The sequence below is a fragment of the Saimiri boliviensis genome, chromosome 3 (assembly GCF_048565385.1).
Source record: "Saimiri boliviensis isolate mSaiBol1 chromosome 3, mSaiBol1.pri, whole genome shotgun sequence".
NCBI lineage: Eukaryota > Metazoa > Chordata > Mammalia > Primates > Cebidae > Saimiri > Saimiri boliviensis.
Window position 1 is genome coordinate 23573701 of NC_133451.1, and position 25374 is coordinate 23599074.

At 39.6% G+C, this 25374-nt stretch overlaps 1 protein-coding gene across 1 annotated transcript in view; it reads right to left on the reverse strand.

Annotated features, from left to right (window-relative positions):
* DHX15 (DEAH-box helicase 15) overlaps positions 1 to 19243 on the reverse strand; it is a 55375-nt gene extending 36132 nt beyond the window's left edge. The window contains exons 1-3 of the mRNA XM_003927483.4: positions 19006 to 19243; positions 11500 to 11935; positions 6283 to 6476 (exon numbers count right to left, since the gene is read on the reverse strand). Of these exons, the coding sequence (XP_003927532.1) occupies positions 6283 to 6476; positions 11500 to 11935; positions 19006 to 19076 (701 nt within the window). The 5' untranslated portion in view covers positions 19077 to 19243. The remainder of the gene's footprint in view (positions 1 to 6282; positions 6477 to 11499; positions 11936 to 19005) is intronic.
* Between the last annotated feature and the right edge of the window lie 6131 nt (positions 19244 to 25374).

A 25374-nucleotide genomic window follows, 5' to 3' on the forward strand; every position in this document is an offset into this window, starting at 1 on the left:
TGTTCAACATGTAGGACATCCCAGCAACTACAAGTTTAAGGTAGTTCAGACTTTCAAAATTACCTAATTCCTTTTGATGTTATATCTGTGAAGCTAGACTTTGGACAGTTGTTTTAAAAAGTACGAGGCAAACATCCGTATAGAACAGGCAGGTAGTGTTCAATCTGTTATCAAGGTTTGAGAAACTGCGTGATCAAACAGCACTAACACACTTAGTAAATAATGGTGGTTATTTAAGAATAAAATAATTTTTTTTCAATATATGTGTACTATTTTTTAAAAGAAACATACTTAGGTTATTAGGATCCAACTACTTAGTAAATGCAATCTGAAATATTTCTTCAGGCCTGGGGTACCATGAAGAAATTATTGAGACATTAAGTGTGCAGTCAATTAAGACAGTATGGAAATTCAACCTTACTGGAAACCAGCTCATCTTCCTAGAGTATCAGGAAATGATTAATACTATTTGCTACTGGCTAGTCCATCTGCCTATCTAACTCTCTCCGTTCTCAACTCAGATTAAATACCTCCTCCTCTGTGAAATCTCTATACATTCAAATTATCTTCTTATTGGCCTGACAGCTTACCCCACCCCCATGTCAGTGAAGAGCCAGTGATACTAGCACAGTCCTTACATAATGTTTCTTTTATAAGTCAAGGAATAAACAAAGACAGCCTCTAGTTCAATCTGTTATGTTCTTAGCAACCATATTACACAATATGAGCAACACTAACTTACTGTAATCACAATAGCTACATATATCAAAATACTGTTTACAATGACAACAAACTACTACATGTAAATATTCACAAGGAATGAAAACATATTTTGAATAACTTAGAATCTACACTGTTTCATCGTTCAATACATCAAACACTGCAAAAAAAAAAAAAAAAACATCAAACCCTGGACTCTGAGAGCTGAAATGTTTAAAACCACAATCAAAACATACAGTTTGTTACCATAAATGGCTAAAACACACTTAATATGTGTTTCAGAGTTAGATACACAATCAAGAAGATACGCCTAAGAACTTAACAATGGAAAACAGACAACTAAATAAAAATATAGTGTCCATTCCTCAAATTTTCCCAAGTTTTAAAGGCAATACTCTTTTATCCTCAACAGAATTCCCAGAAAGCTAGAATGAATGTGTGGGTGCTACTTAGTATTTTTTAAGATACTGGCACTGTATAAAAAAAGAGAGCCTTCTATATCTAATCTTCACAAATACTTAAGTACAAACAAACGTCAAATGTTACAAAACATGTAGAGCTTTAGCAAACCAAGTTAGTTTTCTAGGAATTAGCAAAAGCCAATAGAATTCTACTTCTAGGGTGACCACAATAACTTTTTAGTCCTCTGGTAGGAACTGCCTATGTGTTAACCACACACATCCTTTATTCCCACCTCTTTTTAAGAATCCTACCCTTACCTAACCTAGGTACCACACATGAATTAGAACCAAGACTGCCACATAACAGATGTTCAACAAATTAGTTTATAATTGTATAATTAACAGTCCTTAAAGTAGCACATCTGTTTCACCTTTACCTCCATCCCTAAAAGAATACTTGTACTGATTCATTCTAGTGACGAGTAAAGTCAAGGTTTAAGTTTACATCCCCAATTGTAATTCAATTATTGTGCTAAAAGGAACTTTATTAAATTGGTTTTATAAGTCCCTCTCTAACTGGGCTATCTGGTTAATAAGATCCAATAATTTCTCCAACTGGAAATCTACCATCATCACCAACAGCAGGAAGAATCAGCAATGCTGACTGAAGTATTCTTAAACAGAGTGCCACAAAAGACAAAAGATTATATGCAGACTACTATATCTAATGTCAGAACAACCTTATCAAGCAGTGAATACCAGCTCTACCAGCTCTATCTTCCGAAAAAGAAATATGGACACTGGAGCTACTAGCTACTTAACACATAGTTAACGTCACAGCTAACAAGTGGGCAGAGCTAGGACAACTCAGACACTGACCCTAGAGGCTATGCTCTAGGATCTATTTTCTTTTGGTTCTCTTCACAAGCCAACTAATTTTAATTCTATTTTTTTTATTTTGAAAGAATAGAGTCTTGCTTTGTCACCCAGGCTGAAGTGCAGTGACACAATCCTAGCTCACTTTAGCCTTGAACTCTTGGGTCCAAGTGATCCTCTAATTTCATCCAAGTAGCTGGGACTACAGGTACCCAACACCACAGCCAGCTAATTTATATATATATATATATATATATATATATATATATATATATATATATATATGTATGTATAATCTTTTTGCTTTTTGTAGAGCCAGGTCTCACTATGTTACCTGTCCTAGAAATCAAGTGACCCTCCTGTCTCAGCCTCTGAAGTGCTGGGACTACAGACATGAGCCACTGCTCCTGGTCTCAGGCTATTTTTAAATGAAGTTGTCTGGTTGGAAACCCACTCTGGAATCCGCGTAACTAGTCTTTATACAGTTAGTGCTTCAGCCAGCTGTTTCCAGAGGCACCAAAGAATCTGCTATGGCAATGCTCTGTAATTGCCTATATTAGAATCCACGTTCTGGATAACCATTATTTTCAATTCAATCCTTGACTTAAATTCCAACTTCTTGGCCAGGTGCAATGGCTCCCATCTGAATCTCAGCACTCCGGAAGGCTGAGGTGGGCAGATCACTTGAGATCAGGAGTTTGAGACTAGCCTGGCCAAGATGGTGAAACCCCATCTCTACTAAAAATACAAAGTAACTGGGCATGGTGGCACATGCCTGTAATTCCAGCTATTCCGGAGGCTGAGGTACGAGAATCACTTGAACCCGGGAGACGAACGTGCAGTGAGACAAGATGGCACCACTGTACTCCAGCCTGAGTGACAGACTCAACTCTGACTCAAAAAAAAAAACAACCCAACTTCTTCCCACCTGAACTTAATTCTCAAATCATTTTCATATAAACCCCCATATTCTGCTTCAGGAGGTTAATCATAATTTCAAACTTTTTATTTACATTTTTATTTGCTTTAACAAGGACAGGGACTAGATTCACTTTTCATTATTATACCTAGCACTGCCCAACAGATAGAAGATACTTAATTAGCTGACTGAGTGACTAATCATTACATGTATAAATTATTAGATTCTTTCAACATAAACATCTCTGTAATTTTACAGCTTAGGAAAAAATTAAAAGGAAGTGTATCATACCTAAAATAACAGTAAAATTACCTGCCAAATTAACAACTTCAATTATTATGTTTTTCCATACATACAAAATTATCAAATTGTTTTCTTTCCTAAAAAATTATCAGCACCTTCAAAAACCTGAAGGTGATTTCCTGAACTAAAATGTTACAACCAGACTTCTTAAAATCCACCGTAAAAGGGCTATACTAGAAACCAACAACCTCTCCTTCTTTACATCAAAATGAATCAAGGTGTTTTACACTAGTCACAAATATGGCAATAACTAGTCACAAGTATCGTTCTCTGACTGGCCTACTCTTTGAGTAACTTATTGCGTTTTTTTCTTCATAATTTTCATTCCAAGACAACAGGAAAATAATTATGTTGTAAAAGGAATGCTTCAGAAGAAAAGGATGGGGACAAGCGAACACATAAAAAAGGAAATATAAAAACCATGTAGCAATGGCAGCTTTGTAAACTTACTTGTCCACTGGGACTGGGTAGCCATTTAAGGCTATATTAACAGACTGTGCACTAACTTATACTAGATCCAATCTTCTGAAAAGAGCACAGTATCAGATCTAGAGCCTAAAATTTATGAATAGGTATCCCAAACACTGAAGAAACTATCTTATAGACCCTTATCTACATGAGGACAATTTAAAGATATGTTATTTAGCTAAATGCTCCCAAACTATGACTAAATCTGTACTCCTCAAGCAGAATCTGGCTAAGCTAGCCTCTTTACTATCTTATAGTGAAAATTAGAGCTCGCCCTGGCTACGCAATGGATATGTAAGCATTTCTTATCTATATATGAAAAGAGCTATATTTAATGAAGCATTCTCATTAGTTAAGTCTTCTTCCTATTAAATGGGAAAGAGTTAGATTTGAAATTTTTAAATTTTAAACTAACTTATGGTAATACACTCCTATACTTATATTATTTAAAGGCAACACCAGGTTATCTTCTAAATGAAACCCCAATAAGCTTACCCTGCCTTAAGTAAGCTTTTAAAAGTAGCTTTAACCTCTAGAAACTGCCCAATAAGAAAACATCACAATGCCAAAAGTACTTTGAACTATAAAATCTGTTACTTGTGAAATCTTTAAGTACACATATTTTGAAAGCCTGTCCTCCATCTACTTCCTACTACACATACACAGAGCACCAGTATTGCATTAACTTTCTTGCATCCCAATTTCCAAATTCTGTTCTCAAGTCAACTGTGGCTTACCAAGAAAAATTCAACGCAATGTGAATCAAGTCAGACTGATATTCCTCCTAAAGATGAGTAAAATCTCCCCCTTATTATCCTCAAGTCCTTGACATTATCTGCATTTTAAAGTAGTATAAAATAATGAGCTATGACTTTTGATTATGTAATTATTGTCAATTATACTGTAATTACCAGTGATCAATAACATGGTATCATCGAACAACTAGAAGAATTTATTCAGTGAAGATTAAGGTTTAAGCCAAAAATATGCCTTATAAAGTCATAAGGATAAGCTTATTTAAGCATTTTAAAGTTGAACTGCTATTAAATATCACACTGAATAAAAAGCTCCAATAAAATGAGATATAAATCAAAGAACTAGAAAAAACTAACACAAATGTTGAAGAGTGACTGGATATTTTGATCAAATAATTTTAAGTTATGATACCTCTATTTTTAAAACTATCTCAGAGATACACACTGAAATATATATAATTATTTGGTATCTAGGACTGCTTCAAAATAACATGGGACAGAGAAAAGCTTGGGTATGAGTAAGACTGAAACAGTTAAAGGTGGGGTGATAAATACATGCAGTTCATTATTCTATTCAATTTCTGCATACATTTGAAAATTCCTACAAAATAGTTCTTTTAAAGAAATACTAGATTCGGGCCGCGTGCAGTGGCTCAACGCCTACAATCCCGGCACTTTGGGAAGCCGAGGTGAGTGGATGACAAGGTCAGGAGTTTGAGACCAGACTGGCCGATATGGTGAAACCCCATCTCTACTAAAAATACAAAAATTAGCCAGGTGTGGTGGTGGGCACCTGTAGTCCCAACTACTCAGAAGGCCGAGGCAGGAGAATTGTTTGAACCTGGGAGGCAGAGGTTGCAGCGAGCTGAGATCATGCCACTGTACTCCAGCCTGAATGACAGACGGAGACTCCATCTCAAAAAAAAAAAGACTCTTGTCTCATTTATCCCATTAACACTATATATCTCTCTGACAACAAACACTCCTATCACTGCCTGCACAATGTTCCAAAGTGGTTTTTAAAAACCTCAGGGAGATCACATAGGGATGATTTTTTTTTTTTTTTTAAAGAAATGTCTTGCTATTGCTTAGGTTGAAGTGCAGTACCTATTCACAGGCATGATCACAGTGCACCATAGCCTTGAACTCTTGGCCTCGAGCAATCCTCCTGCCTCAGCCTACTAAGTGGCTGGAATATACAGACACATGCCACTGTGCCCCACTCAAATAAATCACATTTAAAAAGGACCTAAATGTCATATAAATACAGGATAAGCAGAAGCAACCACAGGGAACGTAGACTTAAAAGATTAGAAAACTCTATATGGCAGTAGATCATGTACACCATTACTAAAGAGGAACGAGGACCTAGAAGTGGCTCTAAGAGTGTATTACAGAACAAAAGATTCTTCTTTTCAGCTCGTAACAGATGCATGATTAACATTAAAAGTCCCTTCTCCCCTAAATAAATCATTTCCCATCTACACATTCTTCTTTCTACAAATAGGTGTCTTTTACTAAGTAACATATATTACTTTCCTTTTCCATCACAATTAAGTGATACACCATTATGTCTACTAAAACCACAGATTTTACAACATCAGTAACATTTCACCTAAAATGCAGAACTAAGTAACCAAAATCTGACCTTTGACTTTCAATTTCTACTACATAGCTATAATTAGAATAAGGTCATGTGGTTAAGTCTAAGAAGGTCTACTCTGGACAATTCTATTCTAAATTTCAGTGACTTGAGCCTGCATTAACAAAGTCCTCGCTATCTAATGGCAGAAAATAGCAAGCAGAGAAAGAAAAGCATCTTTAAAGCCGTAGTACTTACTTAAGAATGGTTTTCGCACTACTGCAGTCTTCAAATCGAATGGAGTAACCAACTTCCTGGCCCAACATCACATCCATTTCATCAGCAACTCTCTGAGCCACACTCATTGCAGCCACTCTCCTGGGTTGGGTACAGGCAACTCCTCTCTTGGGTCCTGGTAATGATCGCATGTACTCCACACACCACTGTGGAATCTATCAAATAATTTCACATTTAAATTAATTCTACTCTGCCTGAATATCAAGTATATAAAACATAAAGCACTTAATCTCATTCCAATGACTTAAAACCAAATTCAATTAGGCAAATGACAAAAAGATTTGTGATTCAAAACTTGTAACAACACAAGCTCTCTAAGCCAAGGAACAGTGGTGTATAATACTGAAATGACACATACCTGAGTTGGGTACATACACTCGGGAACACACTCAACAGTGTGAACGGTCCCATTATGAAGTATTTCTCTAAGCAATTTTTTTAAATCCCATTTACAACAAATTCTACTTTATAACAAATGTTTCTAAGAAAGTGTAACTTTTAAATTCTTACACAATTTGAGTTGCAAAATCAAGTAGAAATCACATCTCCTTGTAGCTCTGACTCTGAACCTGTGCTTTTATTTAATTCAATTCAAATTTATTTTGTAAGCCAGCAGAATCTAACTCTTAGCACCCAACTCTGGTAATCCTATCCTTTTCCCCTCAGGAGCAATATGCACAATGGCAGAACCTCGGGTACCATCTAAAAACTCAATTTTAAGAACTGCCAGCAAAGAGCAGCAGCACTTCATTAAGGATGGCCAAAAAGATGGGGGGGACCCCCAAGCACAAGTTGGTTGCCATGACGACAGTCCATTTTTCCCCCAGTTCTATTATCGATATAAGCTAATGGATTCCCCAGTTTTACAGTTCTCTGGTCACTTAACTGGAAAAGAATCATGGGAAGAATAGAAGTTCTCACCACATTAAATGAAAATTCACTGCTCGAAGAGCATTAACTGACTTACATTAAAGCTTCCAAAAGCCTATCAGACTCCAATGGTACAGGAAACATGCAGTTTTCTGCACAGTATTAGTACAGCAAAACTGATGAAGAAGAATATTGGTGGCTGCACTATTATTACTTCTTTTGTTTTTGAGATGGAGTCTCGCTCTTTTGCCAGGCTGGAGTGGAGTGGTGTATCTCGGCTCACTGCAACCTCTGCATCCCGGGTTCAAGTGATTCTCCTGCTTCAGCCTCCCAAGCAGCTGGGACTACAAGCATGTGCCAAGCCCAACTAATTTTTTTTGTATTTTTAGTAGATATGAGGTTTCACTATGTTGGCCAGGATGGTCTTAATCTCTTGTCCCCATGATCTACCCGCCTCAGTCTCCCAAAGTGCTGGGATTACAGGTCTGGGAGCTACTGTGCTCACCCTATTATTACATTTCAGTTAGGATGGTTCTGCAATTTGGGGTAACTGGTCATTGACAACTTTCTGAAAGGGAGGGTGACTATGCTGATTCTCTAAAAGGTCATGTATCTCTCTAAAACACTAAATGAACAAAAATAACTATAGTAGTAGTATCTATCGGGTTCTGTCAATCCACAGACCCAGATTTAAGTGGTTTTCCAGTAAGGCCATATAAAGCCTTACTTACTTACTTACTTACTTACGTATCTTCAATTCGGCAACCCTTTTACAAAGGCAAAATGTACCTTCAAAGATCTAGCAAAATGAAATTCAAAATCCACTCACTGGTAAACTAAAGGTATTTACAAGTAATTCAAAATTTTCAAGGCAAGAATGTTCAGATCTTTTTTGTTTTTGTTGTTGTTGCTTTTTGAGATGAAGTCTCACTCTGGTTGCCCAGGATGGAGTGCAGTGGCATGATCTCGGCTCACTGCAACCTCCGTTTCCAGCGTTGAAGCGATTCTCCTGCCTCAGTCTCCCAAGGAGCTGTGATTACAGGCGCATGCCACTATGTCTGGCTAATTTTTTGTATGTTGAGTAGAGATGGGGTTTCATCAAGTTGGCCAAGCTGGTCTCGAACCCCTAACTTCAGGATCCACCTGACTCGGCCTCCCAAAGTGCCAGGAATACAGGCATGAGCCACCGCACCTGGCCAGAATTAAGTTCTTCTAAAGCCATTCCTCCTTTCCAGCTTGCTTCCTTCACTTGCAATCATCTTAAAACCTGATCCTCAGTGTTCCAGTTGTCTTGTTTTATACAACATCCTAAGTCATCAATGCCAATCCTAATTCTAGCTTCCATCTTAGACTTAACGGTCATTTCCACCTAATTGGTATCTCAAATTCACACATTCAAAAGCAAAACCATTTCTCACCTTCCTCCAAAATACTTGTAATTCCTAATATCCTGACTCCAATCCATTCTTTATTCTCCATTCCCCTGGCCCTTCAGAGAATCAAAACTTATGATCTTTTACATGGTGTATCATCAATATGCTCACTAAACCGGACACTTTTATTAAAAAACTCATCATTCCTCTCCAGTTCAAGAGCTCTGATGGCTTCCAATCTACACAAGATACACCAAGGCTGCTCAACTTACAGTTCCAGTCTCACCTGCCCCACCTCCACCTTCCCACACACTGTACTCTAGCTAGAACATACCTTCATTTTCTTAGCTCACACTGTCCTTGCTCACACTGTCCCTTTGGCTGCCCTAGCTTCAATTTCTTACACATGTGCAGAGTTATGTCTACTTAGCAGCAATGTGAAATGTCTTTATTGTAGGTATGTCAAAAGTTAAAAGTCATGGCTGGGTGCAGTGGCTCAGGCCTGTAATCTCAGCGCTTTGGGAGGCCGAGGCAGGTGATCACTTGAGGTCAGGATTTAGAGACCAGCCTGGCCAACATGGTGAAAACCTGTCTCTATTAAGACTATTAAAAAAATAAAATAAAAATAGCCAGGCATGGTGGCAAGCTTGTAGTCCAAGCTGCTCAGGAGGCTGAGGCAGGAGAATCACTTGAACCTGGCTGGAAGCAGGTTGCTGCAGTGAGCCAAGATCATGCTGCTCGGGGCACTCCAGCCTAGATGACAGAGACCTCATCTCAAAAAAAAAAAAAAAAAAAAAAAAAAAAAGTTCAAGTCATTACTTTAGATTTTGTTTAGATAATTTCTTTTTTCTTTTTCTGAGAAGAACAAATCACCAAAAAAAAAAAAAAAAAAAAAACCAAACCAAAACAAAACAAACAAAAAAAACCTGACTTTAATGGTTTGAGTCAAAGTTTAATACGAGCATGCCAGAAAGCATTCAGATGAAACTCACTTTTTAAACTGTTTGGGTTCCCTTCAAATCCCCCAGATGTGCTGCAATCCTAAGTACTCAAATATCTTAATTACCGCCCCCAAAAGTCAAATATTAATCCAAATAATCACAAACCTCATCTTGAGTTGATCTGACCCTCTTCTACACTAACTGTTAATACTCATCTCTGAAATAGGGCTGACCATATCAGATCACAGAATAGCAGTATGAAATAAAACTTTAGATATAAAGACAAGGGGACAAAGTTTTAAACATTGAGCCCACCTAAATCCATTAATTCATGTAACCCAGGGAAAACCTAAGTTTATCATAAATCTAAACCTCATTTTGCTCATCTTTAAAGAAGTAACATAACCCTTCACTGCAGGGTTATAGAAAAAATTGAATAAGCTAATATATGTAAAGTATACAGTGCCTGGCTTTACCCAAGTGTCAATTAAATAGTAAGTTCAGACTTAAAGTCTTTCATGTATTTTGTAAATTTCTTTAATTTTCGTAAGGTGATTTTTGAATACCCTTAGATCAATACTAAGTTTTCCCTCATTAAACAAGAAAAATTGGGAAGGCTAAGGCAGGAAAACTGCTTGAGCTCAGGAATTCAAAACCTCAACTCTACAAAAATGTTATTTAAAAATCTGCCAAGTGCTGGTGGCATGTGCCTGTGATCCCATCTACTTGGGAGGCTGAGGCAGGAGGATTGCTTCAGCCCAGGAGGTTGAGGATGTATTCACAGCACTGCACTCCCAGCATAGGTGAAAAAGAGAAACTCTGTCTCAACGACAACAAAAATTAAAAAAAAAAAAAAAAAAAAAAAGAAGAAGAAGAAAAAGAAAAATAGTACTAAGGTTCAGTATGTAATAAAAGCTTCCTATTTTGGTTGCTACAGTAACCTTCAAAATGTCTCTATGCACATGTAACTTTAGAAAAAGACAAACTGTATATGTAATATGTTCAATCTCTGCATGGTAAGACAAGTAATTATTAAATTCACTTCAGCGCTTTCCTGAATTTTTCAAATTTTCTACAAGGACCAGGGACCACTACTTTTGAAACCAAAAGAAATTTCTAATTGATGGTTCAGGCTTAGGTGTATAAAGACAGTTACTTCGCAGCCACAGCAAGAAAATGCAAATTTAAAAGTACACTAGAATGCTATTTTTCACTTATTGGATTTATAAAAATTCAAGTTCAGTAATACGTTATAATAGTTTCCCACGTGTTTTCATATATGCTCACGGAAAGGTAAATTGATACACTTCCTCTGGAAGGCTATCCAACTTTTTGTATCACAATTACAAATGATCTTCTAACCTAACAATTTCTGCTTCCTACAGAAATACTTGACCATGCAAGATAACCACGGGAAACAGCCTAAATGTCTATCAACAGGGGTCTAAGTTAATAATGGACCACCCATGATTTTAAAAATCCTAGATTACTACGAATAAGACACTAGTAACAGTGCTTAGTCCTATGGGGGGGAGGCATGACTAGATGGACAAACGTCACGGGTAGAAACTTCACATTCTTTTCGAACTTCATTTTTTGGAAAAATAGATATTCGCATGGTTCAAAATAATGTATTAAACATAAACAACAAAAATTAACCCCAGTGGCTGATTTTTCCACTCAAGCACAAGAAAACTGTGTGCCCCTAAATCTGTACTGTCCTAGAGTCAAAATGGGTGGAAAAGCATCACTCTGCCATACTTAAGGTAACAAAATTGGAAAAGCCAACACTATTTTCCCCTAAACTCAGGGGAAAGAGGTACTCCCTACAGGATTTCTACTCTGAAATTCAGAGTGCCAATTAAACATCAAAGCAGTTATTCTTCATTAAGTTCTACAGGACAGACAAGGGAAATGACCACCAAAATCAAATATGTAACATTTGGTAAACTTAAACATAAAGGAAATATGTACCATGGTATACAGTAACTCACCTGTGTTGTTTTACCAGACCCAGTCTCACCAACCAGTACAAAGGACTGATGTCTAACCAGAATATCTGTAAACCTATCCTTGTACTCCCAAACAGGGAGCTGAAGCCGTTTCTTTAGAATATCATAGTATCGAGGAGTATGGGGTAAGTTGGTGAACGGATTAATGCACTGCGGAAGTGATGTGTGACCTGCATGTCCGGTGTGCGTTGAATGAGCAGAATGCGTCGAATGTGTTGAATGTGCTGAGTGGGCTGAGTGGGCTGAATGGGAGGCTTTTAAAGGTGGTAATCCAGCACTGATAAGCATAGCGTTAGTTGAAGCTCGCAACTCCTTCTCCTTTTCTTTCTCCCTCTCCCGCTCTCTATCTCCTCTATCACGTTCTCGGTCTCGATCTTTAGACCGATCTTCACGATCCCGGTCTCGATCTCGATCCTTCCTAAAAATAAAAATTTAGAATTCAGATTTTGAATTTTATGCAGAAAGTTCACGGTAATGTTATAATCACAAAGAGTGTTAAATGTCCGACATTCAAATTAACGAAAAAAATCCAATGGATTATGTTAACCATCAGAAATAAAAAATGCCCTACAATCAAGGATTTCTCATTCTCCCACATTTTTCCCTTCCTTGATGCCTCACCTTCCTTAACTTTTAACATAAGGTGAGGTAACATAAGACCCCTCCTACTTAGACAACAGCAATCAGACACTGAGGGTAGGGTGAAGAATAGATAGGTCCAAATCTGGCAATAGAAGATGGCATCACAATCTTTCTCAAATTCTCTTTCAATTATGAAGAGGTATTTTTTGCACTAAAAGTATATTCAAAATGTAGCACAAACACTGTTATTGGACATAAAGACAATTTCACCTCACATTATTACAGCAGATAGTGGGTTTTGCTCAATACTTTTATAATCCACTTCCAAATTACTTTAATATTCCTTTCTTTGCCATAGGACAGTGTTTTGTTGTAATGCAAAGTGTAAAGAGCATAGCACAATGTTATATTTATCAATATCTCAACTAATACAAATATGAATTACAGGACTGTAGCAGAATTTGTTTTCTTGTATTTTCCAGCATTTTTCCAATTTTGCTCAGTAAATGTATATTGTTTTAAAAGAAAAACTCAAATTAAAACACATTTATTCCTTCTTCATCGTTTACCCTTGCATTTCAACCTTAACAGCAACAGTAAAACATTGAAAGCACTCTGTAACTCTCCATACCTTAGTCAACCATAAAATGAAACATAGCCAAATTAAAAGTAAGCTTCGCTGAATACTACTAACTTGTTTAATATGTTAAAATTATGCAGGTACCCACTCATTTAAACTTGGGTCAATTTTAAGTAATTGATTCTGGTATCTACTTCCAGTTACTAGAGATCATTCTTAGTAACAGTAATTTTAAAAGTATGGTAAGAACTTAACAAGCTGAATGGCTGTAGGCTGCTCATATGTGTTGTGGCTGAAAGCAGCCTCTAGGGGACTGGTGGTGGGAATAAAATAAAATAATCTATGCTATCCCAGCACTTTGGGAGGTCGAGGCAGGCAGACCATGAGGTCAATAGATCAAGACCATTTCAGCCAACATGGTGAAACCCCATCTCTACTAAAAATACAAAAAAATTGGCCAGGCATGGTAGCTTGTGCCTGTAGTCGCAGATACTTGGGAGGCCGAGGCACTTGAACCCAGGAGATGGAGGCTGCAGTGAGCTGAGATCGTGCCACTGCACTCCAGCCTGACTCCGTCTCAAAAAAATAAATAAATACCTATGCTTGTTCATTTTACTAATCTAGTTTACTTCAGACCCAGTCCTTCAGCAGAGAAACTTGTCTCAAGATGTTTAAACCCAGACTTGAAATAGTGAAGCAACACAGAGCTATTAATACAGGCCCCTAACCTTGTCATCGTTCCTTACCCATCACATGCAAAAGTACAAATTCCCTGTGCTCCAAGTATATTTATGTGCCATGTACAAATTTACTCAAAGAGGGAAAAAGCCATACATAAACATGAAAAGTGATTTTCCCCTCTTCCATCCCAATGTTCAGTGTCTACAAAAATCAAAGAGCATACAATTCAGAACTGAATGAAGTCTCTCATCCCACCTGGCATAAACAGAAAATCAAAGGGAAAGAAAAGTCAAAGGATAACTTAATAAACATAAAATGAAGTCTCACAATTCAAAACTTGAGAGTCTGGGCCTATCTTTTGAAATATGCCATCAACCATCTCTGTTTCTCCTGCTTCCGGTCTAAGGTGTGTGTTAATTAAATAAGTATTTACATTGCCCAAAATGCAAATGAAAAATAGTTCATGGTAAGACTATACAGAAATGTACCCAGCAAAGTGAAATGCATGATACTCACAAATGGTTCAAATAATAGCCATCTTAAAAATCATGGAACATACAGCTAGAAAAGAACCCTTAAAGAACACCTGGTCTAAACAAAAAGGATTCATGTTTCTAGTATTCATTCAACCATGGGGAAGGGGCAGATGACACAAAATAATTGAAACAACTTTTATTCTTTTGACACAGGATCTTGTTCTGTCACCCAGGTTGCAGTGCAGTGGCTCACTGGATCATGGCTCCGGGCTTGGGGTTGAAGTGGTCCTCTCAACTCAGCCTTCCAAGTAGTTGGGACTAAATATAGGCATGTACCACCACGCCTGGCTAATTTTTTACTTTTGCAGAGATGGGGATCTCACCATGTTGCCCAGGATGGTCTTGAACTCCTGGGATCAAGCAATCTCTTTACAGAGGTGAGCTACCAAGCCCAGCCTAGTTTAATGATTTCTATACTTCTAGCATAGTACAAAGCAATTAAGACATGGACCTAACCTTCCAAGAGTTACAAAATTTGGGGGAAGAGGGGTGATGGACAAAGTAAATCATGTATTATACATTGCCTTGCTTTGTTAAAGTAATACCTATACTAACAAAGATTTTTTCAGGGGCCCACTTCATCAAAAGCTTCATTGCTAAATAAAACATAGGATGTATAGAATACATTCTAAAGATAAAAAGATTAGTTGCTGATCAAGAAACAGGGAAAGCTATGGTGTTAATAAGAATAAGAGAAATGCTGGAATCACAGTTGCAAGTCACAGGCAAGGTACAACCTCCATTTAGTGATCTGCAAAATGAAAAGCATTTTCAAATACTTTCAGTCTCAGATTAAAATAAAACAACAGGGAGGATGCAGGAGGCAAATTCAGCCAACTAGCAATGTTGCTTATGGCTCAAACTATCTACCTTCAATGAGAGAGGGACAATACAAATGAAAGGTCTGTAAAGGGGAGAAATAAATTTCTCTACTTCATAAATATTTATTGACTATTGGGCATATGAATGTTTTCTTTTTTCAATAGATACTTTTTATTATAAAGGAGTTTCTTAGAAGTTTACTAGTTGAGGTATAAGGGTTTTTAAAAACTGTTATCAAGTCAGCGCTTTACAGACACCGCCACAACACTAGCAGGGACAGAGATGATATGACAGCTGTTGAACATACTGTTCTACGCTGTGTCTCGGTTCAATCCTGGCTTAAGACAGTAAGTTTTGTGGAGTATCAAAAGGATAAATGAGTTAATACATGTGATGTGCTTAAAGTGTTGTCTGGCCCATTGCAAATGCCCAGTATCAGTTATTACTAAAGATCTTTTTAAAGTTCTAATACCATGTTAAAATTCTACACGGAGGGCAAGATCTAGTGGCTTACATATGTAATCCCAGTGCTTTGGGAGGCCTAAGTAGGAGCGTTATTGGAGGCCAGCAGTTTGAGACCAGCCCGTGCAATATAGTGAGATTCCATCTTTACAAAAAAACTTAAAAATCAGTCAGGTATGGTGGCGTATCTGTAGTTTCAGCTACCTGGGAGGCTGAGGCAGGAAGATCACTTGAGCCCAGGAGTTTGAAACTGCAGTGAGCCATGATCATACCAGTGTACTCCAGCCTGGACAACAGAGGAAGACCCTGTTGATAAAAAATTAAATAAAAACTAAAAATAACAAGCACTGAAGTACTGCTAATCAAGATGTAACTGGTCATCAAAATCAGAGTATATCAAATAAGCTTTTCGGTTTTTTTCTTTTCTTTTTTTTTTAAAGACGGAGTCTCGCTGTTACCCAGGCTGGAGTGTAGTGGCGCCGTCTCGACTCACTGCAATCTCCACCTGAGTTGAAGCAATTCTTCTGCCTCAGCCTCCTGAGTAGCTGGGACTACAGGCGCCTGTCACCACGTTCAGTTAATTTTCTGTATTTTTAGTAGAGACAAAAATAGTTTTCACCATGTTGGCCAGGCTGGTCTTGAACTCCTGAGCCACTTGCCTCAGTCTCCCAAAAGTGCTGGGATTACTGGCGTGAGCCACGATACCTGGCAATAAGCATTGCTTTTTATCTGTCAACCTTATCTCCAGGAATTTCTCAGAAGGATGTGTGCAAATATGTATGTGTAAGAATGTTCATCATACTGCCCATTTATAAAATAGCAACAACTAGAGAACTACCTAAACATCAGTAAATAGGATATTGGTTAAATAACTGGCGAGATACTTTTACAACTGGAGTACTATGGCAGCAAATTTAAAAGCATAATGTATACCTACAGTTAATGACATTTCTGAGTGGAAAAAAAAAAAATCAAAGTACAAAATGACACGCATTGATTCCACTGATATTAAATATTATAGTTCATATTTGTGAGTCAATATGCAGAGATCTTAAAAAATGTTCACCAAAAATATATTATCCGAAGATGGAGATGAAGACTTTAACGAAAGTCTTTTTTTTTTAAACCTTTGTGTATAAACATTTCTTACGTTCCGTGGCAAGTTACTTTAATCTCAACTACCATGTAGGATTGTAATGAAAATGTGCGTGCTCTACAACTGTTATCACAGTATTAATGTATTAGCTTTATTTGCCATAATTAACAGGAAAAACTCTTTATCAGGTGGTAATATTGTGAAAAGCATCCCTAACATGAAAAACTTGTTTCCATACTTCAACAGTAAGTTGTCTTTTAGTAATAATTTTATCGTGAAGGTTCTGTGGGCTGACCAAAAAAAAAAAAAGGAAAAAAATGAGGCCAGAATATCTAACAGAAACCTATAATAACTTCACCCAATTTCAAAGTTGTTTGGGAGTATTAATACAAGTGAAATCTCCCATTGAATTACCTTTCCTTAGTATTGGAAAAATGGGACAATCCTGTCTGGCAGTGGAGTTTAGAAGGCCAACAAGCTTATGCTCTCAGATAAAACCACCTGCTATCAGGGTTAAAAAAAAAAATCTGCAGGATTTCATTGCAGTCAACAAGTGACTTAAAATTATGGAGTATGGAAAAAAAATCCTGATGCTGATAAACATTCTAAGTCCACGGTTACATAAAACCAGTGGCACTCAAATGACAAAATTACTATAAAAACTTTCCTCTAGAGTTTCTCATAACTTGGGCATTATCCCAAAGATGAACTCTCCTTTATCCACAGGCAAATTCCAAATATTATGCAAGGGAATCATAAAGTTACCATCAGACCCCCAAAGTCCACATTTTTATCTGTTCTTGCAAGAGAAAGGAAATAATCACATATACATATCGTGGGACCACTAATCCCAAGGAAAGCATTTTACATAGTGCACATAGGCAGAAATACAAATGAATTCACTCATTCCGTCCTAGAATATTTTGTTCCAATCTGACCTCCTGTGAGAGACATCAGTTCCAGATGACAGCAATTTATTTTTGCTTCAGAGAAATCAAGAACTAAGTGTTCCCTACTTTACCAACCTATTATAAATGTCATTAAAATAGGCTGTAATGACTCTTAACTACAGTACTGAACTGTGTGCTGCCGAATAAAAATGATAAAGGCAGGGTTCTAGATCCTGCTATAAACTTCCACAAGCCACCATAACTCTGTTCTCCATTTCTCATTCCTTGAGGAGAGATGATTATAGTCTTTTTCAAGTTGTTTCCAGCTCTAAGAATCTGTGACATACAGCTCAGAGGCACTATCGTTTTGCGGGGGTAATGGTGGGGGAGAGGAGATACCTAAGGAGAGTTTCTCTTACAATGTCATTGTCTTTTTACGATGTCTAATATCATAAACTACAAAACTCACAAAATTAAAATGTGACATGCTTCTGCTTTCTACTGAATAATTCAACATATGGGAAGGCCTCAAAAAGTACATCCTTTCCTGGCTTATACTCTGCAATGACACTAAACAGATCCCTGTAAATCAATTTCAATGAAGAACTTCAGGTGAAAAATACACACAAGCTATACAAATGACTTGACACAGTGATTCTGTATCACAAGCACACAACAAAATGATAAAATTATGCAAAGTATTTGGTTATTCGGCCTTTTGTGGGTTTTGCCTCAATTATCCAAACAGGTCTTTGTACTTCAGCAATGAAAACATACACAGAAGAAAAAATGACTTTCATGAAATTGCTTAACTGCTAAATTCCTCTTTATCTTTAAGGAATCTGAAACACCATGAGCTTGTGTATTTCAACTCTCAACTTCCACATGGGCGGTGTTTAACCAAAAATACTAAAAACACGTTTTGAACATGATCCCTCATTTCAAAAGCTACTTTCGAAGACAAGTGGGACAAGAATTGAAAATAAACGATGAAAAGAAAGAGAATGCCTTCTAATCCTTCCCCATGGGATATTCAGTAACCACTGTTTTAACCAGAGGAGGAAATAAAGGAGATGGCGGGAGCGTTGGCAGAGGGCGGAAGTTTGCCTAGTATCTACTTTGAAGTGTTTGAATGGACCGAGGCACGCTCTCTCCCGCCAAACTATAAACTCAGCCGCCCCAAACACCAGCCTTCCAGCCCATCAGGTATATTACTCCACGTTTTCCTTTCTCCCGGCAGGCCCTCTACTCCCACTTCCCCGAGAACTCCCCATTCGCTGGCTTTTCTCAACTCCCGCCACCCCCATCCCAGCCTACGTTAGGATCCACACGCTGCTCGCACTTTCCGCCCTCCGCCTTTCCCGTCTGGAGCGCCCGGCCGCGCCCCCACGCAGACCCTCCCCGCGGCCACTCATCCTGGGAAGTACCTGGTGCCCTTGGAAGCAAGTACTCCCGCCGCGCCCTCCCCCACTGTCTCCCCCAGCACCAGGCCTTCCTCGGGAACCGAGGCCACGAGGTCCGCGGTTCACTCCCGCCCAATGCCCTCGAAAGTGACTCCCGCTCGATTGGGCCTGGGGGAGGAGAGGCCCTCGTGGCCACCGCAGGCCTCACCACCCTCCGGACTGGGCCGGGCAGCGGCCCCGCCGCACGCAACCCCCCGCGCCCTTGCCGGGCCGAACGGGCGCCGCGATTCTCCGACCCAGCGCTGATGAACCCAGCCCAGAGGGAAACAAAGGCTCGGGCTCCAGGACCCGATCGGTCAGGCCAGCCCCGGCCCGCTCCCTGCCGGGACTCCAACAAAGCCCCCGCTCCCTGCCTCGCGCCCCCGGCCTGGCTTACCCATCGGTCCCCGCACGCTTCTTGCCAGAGGGGTAATCCTCCCCTAGGTCCAACCGGTGCCGCTTAGACATCCTCGCACTCTTCGAATGGGCGGCTATTAAGGAAGAAAGCTGGCTGCTGTATGGGCACAGTCGAGGACAGTCACTTAACTCTGGAGGACCCCCACCCCTCCCGCTACCACAGCCCACACGGTGCGGCCGGAACCAGGAGCTAAAATGGCGGCGGCGACGAGGGCTGGGCCTGCGCGCGCGCGCTTCCGCAGCGTGCGTGCGTGCGTGCGTGCGAGCGTGCGTGTGAGCGTGGTGCGCGCGCACGCCGCCCAAAGGCGGGAACTCCTGTCCCGCCCGCCGCCTCATTGGTCCGACCCTTTTCGGGTCTCCTCCCTATTCCCGGAGCTTGCCCCTCCTAGGAGCGCCTGTGAGGCTGAGCCTGAAGGCCTTCACTTTCCGTTTCAGTCTCTCTTTGCCCCTCTGAGTCAAGAAATTAAGGAAATCTAGTCCTAGTTAGGAAGTCCTCTTCATCTGTATTAACCTGGCTTTAAGGGCATCTCAGACGCAGAGAGGTTGAGAAACGAATGAAGATCGTGCAGCTAGTACGTGGCAGAGCAGGGATTGGAACCCAGCTATGTAGTAACTCCGGATCTAGAACTTGCAGCCATTGCGCTACTCTCAATTGCAGTGAGGGGCCGGGCGCGGTGGCTCACGCCTGTAATCCCAGCACTTTGGGAGGCCTAGGCGGGCGGATCACAAGGTCAGGATTTCGAGACCAACCTGGCCAATATAGTGAAACCCCGATTCTTCTAAAAATACCAAAATTGGCTGGGTGTGGTGGTGGGCGCTTGTTATCCCCAGCTACGAGCTGGGGAGTTGTTGCCCCGACGTGGAGGTTGCAGTGAGACGAGATCATGCCCGTGCACTCCAGCCTGGGCGACAGAACAAGAAGACGACTGGGGGGCGGGGGGGGGGGGCGGGGAAAGTTGGCCAGGCTGATCTCGAACTCTGGACCTCAAGTGATCCACCACTTTGGCCTCCCAAAGTGCTGGGATTACAGGCGTGAGCCACCACGCCCGTCCAGCAACTGATAAGGAGGGTTTTTATGTTTTGTACCAAATCCACATTGGAAAGTCCACACAAAGAAAAATGAGTATTTTTTTCACTTATATTCAGTAAAACACTTAGTTTTTTTTTGTTTGTTTTTTTGTTTTTTTATTTTTTTGAGACGGAGTCTCGCTCTGTTGCCGGGCTGGAATGCAGTAGCTTTCGGCTCACTGCAACCTCTGACTGCCTGGTTCAAGCAATTCTCCTGCCTCAGCCTCCTGAGTAGCTGAGATTGCAGGCGAACGCCACCATGCCCAGTTAATTTTTACACTTTTAGTAGAGACGGGTTTTCACCATGTTTGCCAGAATGATCTTGATCTCCTGACCTCGTGGTCTGCCCGCGTCGGCCTCCCAAAGTGCTGGGATTACAGGCGTGAGCCACCGCGCCCGACCCCAGTACAACTTTCCGTCCTAAATGTATAGTAGTCCCCACTTTGTCCCTGGTTTTGCTTTCACAATACAGTAAGATATTCTGAGAGAGACACCAACTTCACATAGCTTTTATTACAGTATAGATACTCCTTGACTTATGATGGATGATGTCCCATTGTAAATTGAAAACCTTGTTAATTTGAACATGTAGTTAATATCCCGATAAACCCATCGTAAAGTCAAAATATCTTGTCAAATTGTAAGGATGTTATTATAAATGTTTTATTTTATTATTAGTTGTTAATATCTTACTATGCTTAATTGAATGTTGTATATTAGTTGTTAATATCTTACTATGCCTAATTGTCTATGTTATTACAAATGTTTTATTTTATTATTAGTTGTTAATAGCTTACTATGCCTAATTTTAAGTTATACTTTATCATAAGTCACATGTATAGGAAAAAACTGAAAGTAAGGTGATGAGTTGGCCCTCTGTTATCTGTGGGTTCCTTATCCCTGGATAAGATCAACTGCAAATCAAAAATATATTTTTCTTTAAAAATGGATAGTTGTATCTGTATTGAACATGTATAGACTTTTTCTTGTTCTTATTTCTTAAACAATACAGGATAACAGCTATTTCCATAGCAATTGCATTGTATTAGGTATTATAAGTGATCTAGAGATGATTAAGTATACAGAAGAATGTGTAGGACTTTTATCAGTTCATGTTCATCTTGTCAGACTGGGAGAACTTCTCTTCAATAACCACACCTTAGACAAATAAAGTGCAATGAAAATATCTATCAGCTGCAGCACAACATAGCAATTGAGCATACACACTGCCTGGGCTGAATCTCAGAACTGTCATCTTGGCCAAGATGAACATGAACTGATAAAAGTCCTGCATTGTTCATGTAGAGACCTAGTTTACAGAACTCTCAGTGGACAAGTGGGGATTTGGATGATTTGAATCCAGTCCAACTCCAGAGCCATACTATTGGCCATGGTACAGTATCACTATTACCATCTATTTATTCGCTCAACAAATATGTATTAAGCTCCCATGTCAGGCATTGAGTTAAGTGCTGGGGAAAGAGGAAAGAAGAAAACAGCCGTAGTTCTTGCCTTCATAACAGCTAAACACATAAATAACTGTGGTTATTGCTGCTATGATAAGTGCTGAAAAGGTCAGCTACAGAGGACAGGCATTGTAAGAGCATAACACAAGTGGCCTTGATCTAGATTGAGGGTTAGGAAGTGCCTCTCTGAGAAAGAAACATTTAGACAAAAACCTTAAAAATGAATGCAAATTTTAAAAAAATGAACGCAAATTGTCCAGGCAGAAAGGGCAGAAAGCATTCCAAGCAAAAATATATTTTCATGTGCAAAGGCCCTGAAACTTTAAAAAGCTAGGCACAACCCACAGGCAGAGAAAACAACACGGATGTGTTGAGATGAAGTTGTCCTCTGTGATTCTGCAGATGCAGGAGCAGGGCACATCATGCCCCATCTGAGGAGTCCTGCTGAGGACGTAAGACTTTAGCCTTCCTAAAACAAGAGGAAAACAGCAATGAGATTTAAGTGGGAAAACAATATGATCACCCATGAGGCTTTGCCAGGATCAATCCGTCAGTTTCCCTCTTTGAATTCTCCTTAGTGACAAAATGCTTACAAATTTGAAAGAATTTTTCAGTACTATTTTTAATCACCTATCTTCTCTCTACTATATAAGAGACAGAAATAGTTACAAACTATAGTGGTGCTATGGCTTGCCATCAAAATCTCAATTCCAGAATGAGACATCCCTTAGCTCTGAGAGTGCTTGCCACCTGCACACAATCCTCAGCTGTCAGCCCTCCTCAAGAACTTCCATAGCTAAAGGAACCTGCCACGCCCAGGGGCAGCTTGAATACATTCTACAGGTATAAAGGCATGGCCTGTCTACCCAGCTCAAGACAACTGTGAGCTTCAGGGCATCTGAACCCCCTGTGGGATCAGCTGAAGCCTTTGTTATAATGGCATCTGATGTACCCCAATGTAATTTGGCCAGTAACAACCCAGAGTTACCTCCAATCCCACAAGTTAAGGACATAGTCCCAAACAAGTCTGTAGATGTCCTCACTCCAGACACCATCCATAAATTCAGGGGTCTGCAGGCCACCAGCACTTCTGCCTAACTGGCTACAAGTTCAGAGTTTCTCACAACTCCATCATATTTGATAATTTACCACAGTAACTTACAAGACTCAGGAAAGCACTATACTTATGGTTACTGTTTTATTATAAAGGACACAAATCAAGGCTTCTGTGTCCTCTCCCCATGGAAGTAGAACAAGTGACCCTCCCTCACATCCGTGTCCTCAGAAACCAGGATGTTCCACTGAGATTCAGTATCTGCTGTTTTTATTGGGGCTTCATTATTTAGTCATGATTGACTGAATCATTGGCCCCATGATTCAACTCAATTTCCAGCCTCCTTTCCCTGCTTAAAGATCAAGAGATTGGGCTGATAACATGTGGCTCAATGCTTCAACCTTTTAATCACATGGTTGGTCTTTCTAGGATGACCACTCCCCATCCTGAATTATCTCCTTAGCACAAATTCAGATGTGGCCTAAGGGCCCAGCATAAAAAGAATTACTCTCTTTATTCCCTAAAGAGAGTAACAAAGATACTTTTATGACTTGGGAGACCCCAAGGATTTAAAATGAACCAATCCCATGAACCAGGGATAAAGGCCAGTCGAATTCATTGTTATGCAACAGCATCACAGTTGACTTTTCCTTATCTGATTCTACTTTTATCTTTTCTTTCCAATGATACAGATCCTAAGTGTATTTCCTAATAAACTTTCTAAATGCTAATCTTTGCCTCAGAGTCTACTTTTCATGGACATCAACCTAAAAGATTTTGTGCCAGACGTGATATCAGAAAGAAAACTGATGCTATAATTGGATTTTGGAGTTGGTCACCCATTGCTGGCTGGCCATGAATCTGTGGTGGAGGTAGGACACAAGGAAGTGGGGTACTTGTTAAAACTTTCACCTATAGTTTACTGGGAAAAAAGCATGTGGTGTACAGCAAAAGGCATGTGGTTCTCATATGTGGGGGAACTAGTAACTGTAAGCTCCCTAGAATTTGATGGCTATTGCTAAGTAGAATTAATATTTTGGGGAGGGATAATGAAAGGCTGGAAGTGATTTATTGCAATTCAAAGCTAAGCATGAAAACCATAATGCCTACTAGGGAACATAAAAGGTTTTTATTTCTTGCAGTGGGAAGACAGAGAAAACTGAAAACTAGTTCCAGGACTGAAATATAATAGTAGAAGAAAATTAAGTTGAAACTTCCAAAGTTTAAACTCTCCACTTAAGCAAATGTGATATGCCGAGGTTAAGATCCAGGACGGGAAAGACTGGGACACCGACACGTGGGTAGGGACATTTGGGGTGATGTACTTGAAAAATTTTGAATCTCTAGGTTCCCCTCAACCCACTGAGTCTGCCAAACTACCCTACTTTTCCACATTAAAAGCTCATGCTCCTCTTTTGCAAAATGATGCAGAAGACTCCTCTCTGCAGAATAACCACCCTTTTTAGGATACATAAACCAGGATACATTCCTGCATATGATATTCCAGGGACATCACTACATCTGATATAAGTGTATCATGAGCATCTGTCTTCGGCTTAATTTGGTTGTTCAGATTGAGGATTTCCTTTGATTGTTGCCCATTTATTTTCCTCCAGATGCCTTATTTAATTTATTGTCTCCAAAACCTCTGTGGGTAAAGCTCCTTTGACTGCCATTTATTACAGCAGGAAGGCAGAGAAAAGTGTAAGTATATAATATAACTATCACATGATAAAAGGTCATATCACTAAATATGATATTCCAAGGACATCTGATATGTTTGGCTGTGTCCTAACCCAAATCTCATCTTGAATTGATGCTCCCATAATTCCCATGTGTTGTAGGAGGGACCTGGTGGAAGGTAATTGAATCATGGGGGTCTTTTCCATTCTGCTCTCGTGATAGTGAATAAGTCTCAGGAGAGCTGATGGTTTTATAGAGGGACATTCCCCTGCACATGCTCTCTTGCCTGCTGCCATATAAGATATACCTTTGCTCCTCCTTTGCCTTCTGCCATGATTGTGAGGCCTTCTAGCAATGTGGAACTGTAAGTTCATTAAACCTCTTTCCTTTAGAAATCATCCAGTCATGGGTATGTCTTTATTAGCAGTGTGAGAACAGACGAATATAACACCACAGGACTAATAATATTGGCATGCAACCCTACTCAAAGAAGCTGTAGGACCCAGCCAATAGGTACCAGCAGGAGTCAGGAGAGTATGCACAGGACCAAATTCTGAAGGTTATGAATGGCAGGGTGGGGAGATGGAGCATACAGTTAGATAAGGGAGAATTTATAAAGTTGGGAATACTATCCTAGCATACAGGATTTAACACTCATGCAAGGATCCTGGGTGGTACTGTGAACACATTTAAGATGTCATCTAGAAACATAAAGAAATCAATGGCTCACAGTACACCAGGTTACACAGAGATGCCAAAACTGCCGTGGTTTACATTGTCAGAAGGGACTAAATGGCTCAAAGAAGTGAGCATGCTAGAGTGAATATACTTATGTAAAAGTGGAAAACCCAAAAGATGAATACATTTTACAGGAAAGTTCAGAGAATACACCAGTTACCAAATCAATAAGAAATTCTCTGGTTAGAGAGGAATCAGGATCACTCTAAGACTCAGGAGTGGTTCCCTCTGTAGTCCAACGTGGAGGCAGAAGACACCAATTTAGAACTAGGTTCACTGAGAGCCAGTAGAGATAATAGAATCTTGTAACATCAAGGCGACATGATGGCATTCAAAAGCC